The sequence below is a fragment of the Pagrus major genome, chromosome 11, assembly GCF_040436345.1.
Source record: "Pagrus major chromosome 11, Pma_NU_1.0".
Classification (NCBI taxonomy): domain Eukaryota; kingdom Metazoa; phylum Chordata; class Actinopteri; order Spariformes; family Sparidae; genus Pagrus; species Pagrus major.
In genome coordinates this window covers 6125341-6139747 of record NC_133225.1, presented here as the reverse complement: position 1 = coordinate 6139747, position 14407 = coordinate 6125341, and the positions used below count along the sequence as shown (strand labels likewise).

The following is a 14407-nucleotide window of genomic DNA, read 5'->3' as shown; positions in this document are numbered from 1 at the left end:
GGATCTTTAAGCATCAGCATATGTTGAATTTATACAACCTTAAACTGGCTCTTAGTGTTCAAGATGAATTGAAACAGATTTGTATTGCTTGTAACAAAAATGGCATTTTCTTAAAAGATAAATCGCATCAACTTATAACAGAACGGATAGAAATATATAAATATACGTAGTTCAGCTTGTATAAACGTTAGATCTAAAAATAATTGAGTGTAAACAGACAGAGATGAAATGCAACGCCCGAAGAGATGTTCTTGTAGTGAAGCTCTCAGACAGTCATTGAGCTGATTGGAGAGAGATGAGAGGACCGGGGGCCTAATAATGTCAACGTGTCCTTGTGCAAAGGGACCTGACCCGCACATTATAGGACGGTAATGGTTCGGTGGCTATAAAAGGTTGTTGCCATCGGATCGATACATTTTCATTTCCTTATCTCCTTTTTCTTGCTGCACAGATTCTGCCAATCAGCTGCTAACACTGCATGCTACATCGCAGTTTACATAATTACAAATGTATTTTATTGTCCTCCTATTGGTTGAAATCAATGTTCATGTATAATGTGAATGGGCTTATTTTGCCAGATCCATTGATGTAGCCATTGCACATGAGGCTAAGCAGCGATAAAGGGTGGTGAACAGGAACTCTCTATCTGGTGGTAGGATACTTTGGCTGCTCAGGTTTCAGCCTGAGTGAAACACAATGCAATTGCATTTTGTGACCTTGCTCTTTGCACAGTCCTACCAAATCCTACTGCTCTCCCACCCTGCCTCCCTCTCTTTCTCCCTCGCTCTCTACCTCACACACATTTGCTCCATCTCTCTTGGGCCCCCTCTGCCTCATCCACTTTGATCTGATGCAATTGCTTTATTTAATTCATCAGCATCAAGATTTCAAGGTCTAATCCGTTGCACGAAACGATTATGCAGCTGTAAAGTGTGTCCACGGTCTTCTGACGTGACATCACACGGAAAAAACATGAGAAGTGAGCGTGAATCACAACATATAAAGAAGGATGATGTCACCAGCATGAATCACCACATACTACATGAGGTACCATGCTTGTCCTCCCTGTTTTAAAGTGAAGTAGGCCAAGCTGAGGGTTCACTTTTATAAGTGCGCGTAAATAGGAAATGTCCTTCGATTATTTAAGACTACCAGCGTCCACTAGAGGAAGACGTAGGAGGAGTGGCGGTATTGTTTCTGCCCAGCCTTCCAGCTCTCTTCTGCCATGTCTAAATTCAGTGGCACAAGAGCCTGAATAATTCATTGGTTGAGTGAGCTGTTGCCTTGAGCCTAGTGTGACAGACATGTTTTCTTAAAGAGACGATCTTGTGTGTGTGTGTGCTTCTATCAGAGCCTGTGGAGCAAAAACTCCCACCCAAATCACATGCAACATGGAAACAACTGAGACAATCACATCATGGATTTAATTATAAATATAAAGATAGACCATTTCTCCTTCTGGAGCTCCTATTTTTGATCGGAAAAGATCACAACAATGAAAAAACTTCAAATCTGAATTTCTGATTGAATAAAATAAGATAAAATAAACATATTTTAATAAAGTATCTACAAAAGAGAATTCTATAAAAATGCAATCATAACCAGTGGATAGATAACGGCATTCATCAATCAGCCAATAATGGCATATAACAACCTATAGTAATCAAATTTCATCTCATTTTTAGTTATCTTGATAGTCTATCTTTCTGAATGAAACACACACTTTTCCCTTCATCGATCAGCTTGTGTCCAGGACGTGCTCTTCCATCTCCAGACATATGTAGTCACCATATTCTCATCCAGCTCGTATCATTTTTGTGTCGTCTGTCCTGCTGTTGTTGAGGTGTGGGAAAAACACAGTACATCACATCCTGGGTGCAGCCTGTGAGCTAAGCTCCACCTGGTGGATGAAAAATAAATGGACGCTGTAAAGAGATTCAGTGAAATCAAGGTAAAAACAACCTCGAACAACCAACGTTGAAGCTGACTCATCGGCTCAGGACCACAGTGATGACTGCCTCCAAGCTTTGTTTTCACGTCAAAAGATTTTGGTGGCTTTCAGCTTGCAGCCGTGCCAGGTTTAGGTGGCTCCAGGGCGAATACTTCCTCATTTCCTGCACATCAGAGCTTTGGCATCTTCCTGGCACATCAACTGAGTTGGCACATGTGTGGCAGAGCAGAGGCAAAGCAGTTTGCATCAACACATCTGTGCCCTCCTTTTCCCCTCCTTCTCCCAGATATTTATATTTATCTATTTACCTATATTTGTCTATTCTGTAGGTCTTTCTGAGGTTTGTTACATTTCTTCCCTGGAAAAGTTTTTTTTTTTTCCTTATCCAAACTGAGGGTCTAAAAGTAGAGGTGTCGTATGCTGCACAGATTATAAATCCCATTGAAGAGAATGATTTGTGATATTAAAACACAAAAAATAATTGTTTAGCTTCAGCAAAACATCATAGCTTGGGTTGAAATAACTACGTTCAGTCTCGTAAGGTAAGATAGCGTTAGTGACGTAAGGATTGTCTTTTACATACACCACCCCAACCACCTATTAGACTTTTCTTGCTCTTTATAAAACTGCACCAGAAGGGCGCTGCAACAAGTGATGTTAGAGGGGTACCTACGGCGTCAAACTCAGATTGTGAGTGAGAATGGGCTGTCACAGACAAACTAATGTTTTATAATTGTATTCAGATGATCTTAAGTCACATTTGCTGACCCCTCACTCATCTGACATATCATTTGCTGCCTCCCTGGAAGTTATAGTGACAGGCGACCAGATGAAATGCACCGTTATTATATATATCACAAAGGTCTTGTCATTTTTAGACATTTTAATGCTGAAATGTTACATATCATGTCTTTTACTTGTCTCACGTATGAGATGTGTGAATTCCAGCACGGCCCGACACATTCATCATAACATTAACCGACCAAAGATCTCAGGGCAAAAGAAAAAACTCCACATATTTGTCTAGATTAATGGAGAACAGTTTATTGTAGAGTTCAGTGACACATTTGAACACCATCGTCCTGACATGTAACCTCAATTTCAACAAAATCTCATGACAAAAGGAAAAAACTCTTTCAGTGACAGAAGTATTTGGTACAGCGGGGAGGTTACCGACATTTCACCGTTACGTTACTTGCACTGGCGCACAGACCACTTGCACAGTGGCCACCTCAACATTTACCACAGTTTACATCCATCACAGCCACAGAGGGGGATGACTGGCTTTGTCTAACCAGCTCAGTGAAAGCAAAACGAAATCTGTCCACGACCTCGAACATGGGATGAAAAACACAAACAGTCATTGTTGAAAGCCTCTGTAAAGACTGACTGTAAGATGCACTCCTTTTTAATTATATTGCTCACATGACAAAAAGACCCAGAGTGCTCATTTAATAAAAGGCAATACCCTGCACAGAATAATTCATATGTACAGTGTGAAACTGTGTGGAGAGTTTGTTAAAATCACTCTTATGACAGAAATATTACTCTTAGTCGGATTCAAGATCACACTTTGAGTTCACGACTCAAACTAAAATAAGTATACTGTAAATGACGCTTGTAAAAGTACAACTTCTGCTATGTACGAAATAAACGTGTCACTATTAAGACCTAATTCAAAAGCTTGTATCACTAAAACACTATTAAAATAAGTCACTAGCAATATATGATTATTAGGCTGACATTTAGCAGCACCTTCAATGGTAACATTACAGTACCAAGTGTAACGTATTATAACACCTTCATGTATTTTGCAAGGGATGGACACACAGGAACATCTGACTTCAATACAGCGTTAAAGCCACTGTTACCCTGCCATACCATGCATAGTGCACAGGATCAACGGCCGGTGTTCCCACATTAAAAACATCATAAGGGCTCTGTGACGTGTGGTGACCTCTCAATGCTATAAATGTATGATTTCTACCTATTTCAATGTGAAGAAGTTTTTTCTATGTGCGATTTTTAGGTGATCAGTGAAAATTTCTGCCTCTATCTAACTACCCATGGTAACTAATTCGACTACTAGACTACGTTTGTGATTTCATTTAAATTGTGAGTATACTAAGTGGCCCCCTTTTTTGATATGACTATGTCAATTTTGCAATTTAACAAGCAGAAAATGTCATTAGAAAAAGCATTACTTATGAAATAACTGCTGAAAAATTAACAATCATGGAGTCCTTTATAAGACTATATAAAAAGAAATATTAAAACTGACTAAACCTTTCCCCTTATCTTTTTCATGATATGTGATATAACAGATTGTAGCTCCTATTTTATTATTAAAGAGAGAGATGTCGTCTGGATGTTTTTGAGAGAATGTGAAAAAACATTATGGACTGTATCTTTTATTACTTATTGTGAAGTTGCTATCAAGGGGAAAATATCTCATTAAAAAGTAACTTTTATGTGCTGAATTGCTCACCGAAGAAGGAGGTGTGACTGAAATCCTCCAAATACACAAGTTAATGAGGAAAACTGTTACTCACTAGCTAATACATTTGGGTGCAGAAAAAACACTTAAAGGAACAGTTAGAGATCTGGAGAAATATACTTGTTTGTTGTTTTTTCCCAGGGTCAAGGATTGATATGAGTTTCATCTCTCTGCATCCTGTTAAGAAATAGGCCAACGACATGTTTAGCTTAGTTAAGTGCGAGAGCAAGAAGCAAAGGCAGAGGTCTGAAAATATAGTCCTAAAAAATGCCTCCTTGGACCAAAAAACCCAATCGTAAGACAGCCTTTAATTCCAATTCCATTTTGCGCTTAAAGTTATAGTTCAGGTCTTTTGATGTGGGGTTTTATGTCTTTGCGTTGCCGTCTAACAGCCTACAATGTAGGCACTACATTTCCGCTTGTGCGTAGGAATACAGGCGTTGTACGGTTGAGTGCCAAAGGAAAAGGTTGTTAAAATACATCTTGCTGCTGGTACGGTATACAGCAGTACAATGCCCTCATTCCTACCGGCGCTACGCACTGCCTCTCCACACAGGGGGAGAGCTGACGGTCATCTACTGCAGGTAAAACACTGACTAGGGATAAGTACCCAATAAAACCCCACATCAAGAGACCAGAAACATCCCTTTAACATCTTTGGACATGAAGAAAAGGAGGTGACTTTCGTCGGGATGGTAACGTTAGTTGGGGGACTTTCGTCATCATAGTCAGGTGAACGTCGTCGTCATTAACAGGAGGTCATCATCATGAAATAGTTGAAGTTGGTTTAGGTTGAGGCATCAAAACTACTTGGTTAGGTTTAGGAAAAGATCATGACTTGGGTTAAAAGAAGTCAGAAGCCATCAGAGCAATGGGTGTTTGTTTTTGGGGCAACGGGCTGTTGGTTTTCTGGGCTTTAGGTCCAGTGGGACATTTTTTAGACTACTGGAGTTTCTGAAAAATGAGCCCTCTTCAGCTGGCTTAGCTTCGTCAAATTGAAAAATTCACCCTCCAATAAGAATGTCTTATTTTCACAGGGTATACATTTTATAAACACGGCATAAACATTTGACACTGGAGTTGTTGTTTTTTTTCACAAACAACTGCAACTTCTTAACTGACTCCCATTAATGGGTTTGTCCGGGGAATATATTGGTTAGCTTGCTGGCTAACAAGATAAGTCTGTACCGGTAGCAATAATTTCTTTCCACAGAATGGTGAAGTCAAGTCACGTTTTTTTATCCAATCAATGTTCTTTATGTCAAACCCTTTAATGCCCACCCAATCCCAAACCCTTTTTAGGCAAGGTTTTTAACTTGCTAGCCATACTTATGCTAACCATTTCCATGTACTTTGTGCTAGGCTAGTATGAACCCGTATAGCCTACTGTATTTTTCTTAACAAAATGCAGACACTTCATATCAATCTGACTGGGCAATGCCACAAAAAAGTGTATTTCCCCAAATCCTTTAAGAATGGAAAACACAGGAGTCTGTTCACTGGGATGTCAGACAGTTATTCTGAGTGGCTTAAAACATGGTGTAAAAAGCCATGAGCGTAGGTTAAGCTATTGCAGCTTCCCATCCTGGAGTCACTGAGGCACTACTTCCTTCAAAGAAGCCAGGGCTGAATGGATGCGGACATGAAGCCTGTTCTCAAAGTCGTAGCCTGTAAAATCCTCCTGAAATATTATAGATAGATAGATTAGTCACTTGTAACGTGTTATATTACATTTCTAATATTATCTTGGAAATAAAAATTAATTTCAATATCAATGATTGCTATACAAATCGTTTACCTTTGATTGAAGGAGCAATGATCTCCCCTTTCCCACCGTCTGGATTGCAATATTAAAAAGACTGGGTTATAACTGAGCATGTGATCACATTTTGTACAATCCAAATGAAAACGTGAATGAATTAAAATCTGAATGCCGAGCGCAGAAGACTGACCTCCGGTTTTGCAAGGAGTATACATCCGAGCTCATAGACGGCGTACGGCTGAACATACGAGTTGATCTGTCGTCCGTACTCATCTCTAGCAGCCAGCTGGAACGCCTGGATCACAGATAAAGTGAAGAGGAATGCAAGTTGAGTCACATTAAAATTGTAGATTAACTGACAAGTCATTCAGCACTCATCGTTGACTGGTACCTGAATAGCATCTCTCATATTCCCATGACATTTGTGAACGGCGCCAAGAAGGAGGTGTTTCAGGCCTCGGCACGAAGCTTCATCTAAACTCTGTAACACTGTATGGACACGAAGATGAAATCATCACACAGGGGTAAAATTAAATTCCTGGAAATCTGGCTGCAGCTGACTCGGTTATGTTGGCGTGGATCATGAAGGTTACCACTCACCCTGATTCATTATCTGCAGTTTAGATGAGGAGCAGTTTTGAAGCGCTTTCCACAGATACAGCACTTCAATTACGCCCAGGATGCATAGCTCTCTGGTGGGGGAGATCTTTCTCAATCTCTCAGCCTGCAGATAGGAATCAGACAGAGGAGGAAAACTTCTGTTAGACGGCTGTGATGACTTTTGAAAGACAGAAAATGGTCAAAATCTGCAGCAAACCCTCAACTGGGAACCAGAAGAATATGTGAGCTCATGTTTCATTTGCTCTGACAGATGGGTCTCTGGGTCTCAAAATGTTAGCATAGATGCTAGTTTAGCATCTGTTATATCAGAACTGGAGAGTATATTTAATGCAAGGAAGAGCAAAGGACGGAACTGAAGGCTTTTCTCAATGAAAAGTTGTTTTAGCTCTTCTCTTGACTGACTTCGGTAAAAGATTGATTTACCAACTGGCTCCACAGGTGTTAGCTCTCTTCTACAGTTGATCTGATTGAAGTGAGCCTGTGACAGATGGTTCATCCATCACCTGCTAAGTCATTTTTTAAAGTTTGTGCCCTTTTCCAAACAGTTGCTGGCCGTGCCTGTCCAGATGGTTAGGTGTAACACACCATCTGGTGGGACAGCTTAAGCGAGCTAGCTTGCTTCCCTAAATTATGATTCAGTGGGAGCTAACAAGCTCACATTTCATCTGTGTGTTGAGCTTCTGGTTGGTCTGCTGTCACGTTAACTAGCTCAGCGGCACATCACACTTTCCATTGCACTTGATTAGTTATAGGTCTATCCAATCGGTCTGGCACTACCAGCTGTCAAAACTCACCCTTTTGACAGCAAACTGCTCTATCTGGTTGTTTTTCCTCTTGAACAGCTTCTGCACATCTTTGAAAACTCCACTTGCTCCATCCAGGTCACCTGAAGCCCCCTGACAAACTGGAAAAAGACATAAAAGACTACATAGAATACAGTATTGACATACAGTATACGATAATCATCGCAGCAGCACAAGCAGACAGTATGTTAGTGTGTGACAGGCTTACCTCCGGTCAAGTAGGCATAATAGCACTGCGACCAACGCGACTCATTCTTCAGCCTTTCAAACGACCTGAACGCATCTTCAAAATTCATCTCTATCATGCTACACCAACCTGGTACGGAGACAAGCAGACAGAATAAAATCAATCCCTCCATGTCTTGTACGCCAAGTGTCAGTATGTCACAACTAACCTGATGAGTGAACACGTACCAATCTCATAGAGACACACATGCTGGATCTCTCTTTGGTCTGATGCAAGCTCTAATGCATCATGGAAACAGGCCAAAGCACTGTTGATATGGCACTGGGGACAGAGAGAGAGCACACACACCAACAGCGTAACGCTCGTTATGTCAGACACACACTACATGCATGTGTTGAAAGAGAGAGTCAGATACGTAGATGGTGGATCAGACGTTGGTGAGTTAATGAAAAACCGGACATGCATATTAACTGTGTGTGCTTCAACAGAGACTGCTGTACCACTCTTCTGTAATTAGCTTCTGTGTATTTGTCATTGTATTTATCCGGCATCACAAATAAACCATCTACAGCATCAATAGACTTGTTAAAGTTCGAAATATGTGTAATCACCAGCCCTGAGCCTGCTGTACGTACCTCTAGCCGATGGACCCGACCTTTAAAGAACATGAAGAGGGATGAGTTGGGGTAAACCACCGACTTTCTCTGCAGAATAGCTTTGGCTTCCATCAGCCCCTCATGTGTATCAGAGCCATCCAGAGCAAAGAAAGGCAGCACTACTGTGTGGTACCACAAGAGGGCCAACCTGAGCAACACAACAGGAGATTCATCTCAGTCTGCTACCATCTGAAACTGTGACTCTGAAGCTCAGTGGGGATCGGTGTTAGAGTGAATGTTTATGAATGAAACAGAGCAGTTCACTGTTATGCTGTATGTATACTTATGTATGACCTTTAACCTGCCATCAAAATATTAGTTTACAGTTTGACGGGTCAGGGAAAAACATTGAAATCAGTGAGAGTATTAAGGGTTTTTGGTCTTTACTCTGGTGATATGTTGCCCACTATTTGTTTCTAGTATGAATTTGACAGGTGGCCAATTCTTACATATTGCTCCTTTAAAATACTTTTCCTTGTATACAAATATATAACGTCTTGTTTAATAATGTTCTTTTAAATTGTGTAATGGGTTGCTAAGGCGGTTGAGAGCCACTGACATACTTCATACTCAGGATCTAGTATCAAGGCTTCTTTGTTTTCACCAATTGTTGTAACTGCATTAGATGATTTCTTTTGAGCTACCCGGAGGCAGCGCAACAAGCTCTAAACACATCATCACATCACTTTATTAAGTAAAACAACATTAGCAGCAACATTGGCATTCATTCAGAGCAAAGTCTCTGGCCATCTGATGAATGTAAGTTTTAGCTTTTAAGCTTCTTTTCTAGTTTCCATCAGGTACTTAAAAAGTGGCTATACTTGACACGACATATGCAAAATAGCGCTTAACTCACTGAGATAAGGCCAAAAATGACATTTACTGTGTGGACGTAAAATATGAAGTATTTCACTGAAATACAGCTTAATCTAGTAGAATGTGCAAAATAGGGCAAGTCGATATTTTTGTGTCTAATACAACCTGAGCCTACTCACGTAGCTAGCGGTGCCTTCATGTCCTTGCTCTCACTCGCATACATAAGGGAGGACAGGCCCTGGAGACGGTCGCCGGGGAAACCCAACAGGTTGATAATCTTGAGCAGGTGTGGAGGCACCATGGAGATGCACAGGTGGAAGAGACCGTAGCCGAAGCTGACGGAGCCCTTGAGCCGGTCCAGGGCCTCCGCCGTCACGCCGTTCTCCACAGGAGCGTTGTGGTTGGCGTTGTCTGTCGGGAGGGACTCCTGGTGGACAGAGGACCTCCGCTGGCAGGTGTCCTGCAGCTGGCTGATGTCACTGTGGCACTTATTGTACATTTTCCACGCTTTACGAAGGATCCAGCCTCCTTTGATATAAGCTGTTAGTGGAGACAAGAGACAAGATACTTTTGATGAGGTTTTTCATGGAGATGCTCAAGTGGAAGAATGAGACCATAATTTTCTGTAATAAGTTCATGAAAACTAATTAACATACTAATGATCAGTTCAGTCTACTGATTATTATATTCAGCCACGCCAGTAGTGGTACTCTAGGGATGGAAATGATTGTCTGTCAGTCCACAACTTTGGTCAACATTGAAGTATCTCAACAGCTATTTGAGAGACTGCCATTAAAATTCATGCAGATATTCATGTTCCCATTTGGATGCATATTAAAGCTGCTGTAATGATGTTTTTCAATTACAATAAGTGTAAAATAGCTCTATATTCCAACAGTAATCACTGTTATAGAGTTTGTGGTCAGTAACCCATGTCTCTCCTCCATACAGAGGTGGTCCTGTCTGCTTGTGAATACATAGAGGGCAGGATGCTCCTGTTTGCTGTGTCTGGTGATTACCGCCATAGCAACGAAACCAGGTGTTTCAGGCAGTGCAGAAGCAGTGTTTTCTCTGGGAGAGAGTAACTCTGTTTTACATGCACAAAAAATGCTACATAACACAAAAAAGGAAAGGCAAAAACCCCAAAAATATCACCTCTTTCACATTACTGAGATTAGCATTTAGCTCAAAACATCAGTTTATGTAAGTAAAGAATCACAGAGCCGCTAGCATGACTGTAGATTCTTCCTCATGTTCAATAATCAATTAACTGTTTTATCTTTACTGTGATTAACAGGTAAAATGCCTGTTACAAGCTCCAAGAATCCATCTGTGTCACTTTTGAATATTTAATTATATACAACCCACAGAGCTGACTCATAGATACTCAATTTGTAATGAAACCAAACAGAATTATCAAAATCGTTTGATTAGTTCGACTAGTCACTTGACTAAGTAAGTAGATGATCGATTGATCAACTAATCCTTCCAGCACATCATTATACTGTTGTTGAATCACCGTAAACAAAATTGTGTCGATGACGTAACGTGCCAAACACTGGTTGCCATGAGAGACAGACATTGAACGTCCTGCTCAGTGGCTCGCGGGTTACATCTGATTACCTGAAAGTTCCTGCTTGACGAAGGAGAGCACGGCGAGGTACACCTGACAGTCGGCAACGATGATTTGTCTCTGTAGGCGGTCCACCACCACAACGCCTGACCTCTGGGAGTCCATCTGTAACACACACACGCACATTCAATTAGCAGTATACACACACACACACACACACACACACACCCTGCATGGTTCCCCAGAGGCTGGCAGCCAAAGTAACAAGGAGTTTCCTGAATGACCGAGAGCTGCTAGACAGCCCCCTCACTCACTTTGCTGATTACATTTCACAGAAGTACTAATTGAATCTGTGTGTGGGCTTGGCATGATCTCACTGCTGCCTGCATCATTAGGCCTGATGTCGATATGAACTGTAGCCTGCTGTGGCTGCGATATCAGGGCACGTCAGCAACAATGGAGCGGAGGTTAAAAATCTAAATGTGTAAATAAGTTTTATCAACATTATTCATTTCAGTTGATGCTCAACTTTGACAGCGGCGCTATTATCAGAGTTGTATTCCCATGCAAGAGTCCATACAAAACAGTTTTTGATTGCTACCCACACTCTTTTTTATCTTGTTTCTGATTGTCTCAATGACTCCGGCGCTGTCGCTCTCACACAGTTTCTCAGTGGTCCTCAGGTCGTCGCAGGCCGTCTGCATCTTCTCCTCCTCGAATGTCATCATGGCATTCTGCAAATGCAACGCAGCAGAAACAGTGTGTTACCGACACATCTTCAAAAAGAGCACTGATGCATAGCTTTATTATTCTGGTATTAAACTGTCTTGTTTTACAGAGCAGATCTATGCACAGATCTATGCGTGAGCAGGCTTATAATCAAAGACATCTTGTAATTACAATGAAGGAGTGTTATGTAATACTCTTGAAAGGGTACAAAGGGCTCTTTCTGCATAACAATGAATGGAGCAACACAGTGACATCTGTCCAGCTGTGCGTTTGGAGTCGGAAAGATGCTACGCAGCGAACACAATCGGAAAGTCTTTGCTCTGATGTTGCTGAAACCTCTTCAGATCACCTTGAACGAAACGAAGTAGAAAGTACAACGTGACAAAAAACATGTAGTGCTATCTGAGAGACAGTCATAAAGTTTAATGGTTCGACATTCTGATATTTTTCTTGTATAACGGATGCAGTCTCTTTATTTATGCTGCATTAAACTGTCCCCGAGCATATAAGAATGCCCATCACGATTGGTCCGATGATGCTGCCCCCACCGCCCCCAGGGCCATGTTGCATCTGGGTACAGAGGATGACATCATCTCTGGCTTCATGGTGTGTGAGTTTTGCCATAGCAATGTGTATCTGCGTGTGTTTGTGTGTGTGTGAGAATCCACCAACAAGCTGCGAAAAAATCTCCCTCTCCCATCGCTGATGCATGCAGCGTTACAGTAATGTGCTTCTCTGCGAGAGCAATGCCGTTCTTTGAGAGGAAGATGCATCCATTATGTTAATGGATGGAAAAGCAATGGAGAGGATGCCAGTGGTGACAATGGTGCAACTCATTTGACAGATTAGGTTATTTCAGGTCTCAATACTGGGTGCTTTTCTTATATACTGTGATGGTATGGGCTTGAATGTAACTCTCAGTTATATTAAAGGAGACCTATTGTGCTTTTTCATTTTTTCCCCTTTCCTACATTGTGTTTTATGGGTTCTTGTGCATGTAAACATCTTCAGTCTGCACCAACAGAATTCGATTCTGTGACTTTGTGTCATCACACTATGTCACCATGTCACACATTTGCATAATTTATGCCAGCGGCTAGTTTAGCCCAGATGCTCTGTTGTGAAAATGAGCATAATATATCTCCTCTAATCACTGTTCAGCTGTTTCTTAGCACTAGCTTTTATTGGATCAGTTTGTCATGAGCTGAGACCAAACTCACCAGGAAACTGACGAAACTGGCCCCAAAGCTCATCAGTGGGCTCTGAGTCCTACAGAGAGACAGAAAACAGAAACAAAAAACAAAGTTTAGTTTCTTTTAAAACTATACATACAACAAAACAGTTGCAGTACCACCTCTGTCTCAGCATCTAGAAAGCCAAAGACAATGAATCACATACACAACTGACTGGAGCCGTGCATGGTAACTTTTCCAGCAGGCATAAATGGGGAGTGCTCAGGAGCAGGTGCAGTCACGGTTCCCGTGTTCAGCTGTCATGACTGATTTGGCGTGAGGTGTCCACTGTCCACCACACAGTACTCACAATCAAAAAAAAGAAGGCAAACTGCCCCAGAAACATGCTCTCAAAAATCTGATGTGCAGTAATGACTTGAAAAAGGAAGTCAGACTGAGATAAACACGTGATATAAACTAGGTGCATGGATGGATGTTTCTTTGTTAGAAACATTAAATCTGCAGTTGGTAAGACAGACACCTGACAAAGGTGCACAATGTAGATTTGGAAAACAAATTTAAACTCAGAACGGTGACATTTACAATATTAGTAAGGCAATAATACAAACATTAATATTTATTTGACGTATCTCCACAGCTGAATAAACAAAGTGTCCTCAAAGGGGATTGTAGAAGTGTCCTGCAAATATATTCAGAGTAAAGCTAAATTGTTGTCCTTTGCTGGCAGTTTGTTCATTCAGTTTATTCAGTCGTGAAAATCATTTTCCCCTTCTGATTAAAATTTCGTCCCCAAAACCACATACTGCACCTTTAACATGCAGCCAATGCAGTACTCTATTTGAATTACACTGTGGTATGTGTGTAGCATGTTGTCACTGTCTGTACAGCAGCAGTACTCTGTGTTCTGGATGTCACTTTGTCTTAGCCACCTGTAACATTTCCCTTTGGAGATCATTTCTAATTTTACATTCCAGGTATGAGGCATGCAGCATCCTGTCACACATGATCATGCACAGCCTGATCAAATCATGCAGTAATTACCGGTATCTCCTGAAGAGCTCGTCGCTCTCTTTGAATCCGTTGTTGAGCAGCATGTTGATCCCTTGCAGGGCCATCTCAGCATCATCTATGTGCTCTGCCTTCTCCTCTACCTGCTGCTGCTGCTGGGACTGCTCGGGACCCGCCATTGTTTATACCACAGCTCAGTGGCTGTTTGATTACACCAGTGCGATGGAGGAGAAGAAGAAAATATGAACCTGTTTCTCCTCTGAAACAAACCCGCATTGGTTTATTTCCACTGATGAAGGAAGGAGGTTGATTTAAAAAAAGAGAGGCGCCTCTGATCGAAGAAGAAGAAGAAGAAGCAGAAGAAGAAGAAGAAGCTGGCTCCAGACGTCTGTGCGCCTCGGGGATAGGCCACTGATGCCCAGACGGGCTCGATCACGCCGCACTCCAGCGATTCACACTGATCATCTCACTCACCGACAGCAGACGTCTGTGCGCTCATTCATCAGCCAACACACCGTGATTTACCTCTAAATCGGCCATCCGTCAGTTTTTCTCCCCCCTCTGTAACTCAGTGCCGTGCAGCAGCATTACATAACGAGCATCCAGAGCTG

General features: G+C 41.6%; 1 protein-coding gene across 1 annotated transcript; it reads right to left on the bottom strand.

Moving 5' to 3' along the window:
- Nucleotides 1-3010: 3010 nt before the first annotated feature.
- On the bottom strand, nucleotides 3011-14039 carry LOC141004382 (tetratricopeptide repeat protein 39C-like). Its single transcript, XM_073475836.1, has 14 exons — nucleotides 13830-14039; nucleotides 12816-12864; nucleotides 11472-11600; nucleotides 10917-11031; nucleotides 9473-9833; nucleotides 8457-8625; nucleotides 8049-8142; nucleotides 7843-7950; nucleotides 7626-7735; nucleotides 6811-6934; nucleotides 6602-6699; nucleotides 6401-6505; nucleotides 6247-6285; nucleotides 3011-6129 (listed from the first exon to the last, which is right to left on the bottom strand). The coding sequence occupies exons 1-14, from the start codon at nucleotides 13973-13975 to the stop codon at nucleotides 6040-6042; spliced, it is 1737 nt and encodes a 578-aa protein (XP_073331937.1). The 5' UTR covers nucleotides 13976-14039; the 3' UTR covers nucleotides 3011-6039.
- Nucleotides 14040-14407: the final 368 nt, after the last annotated feature.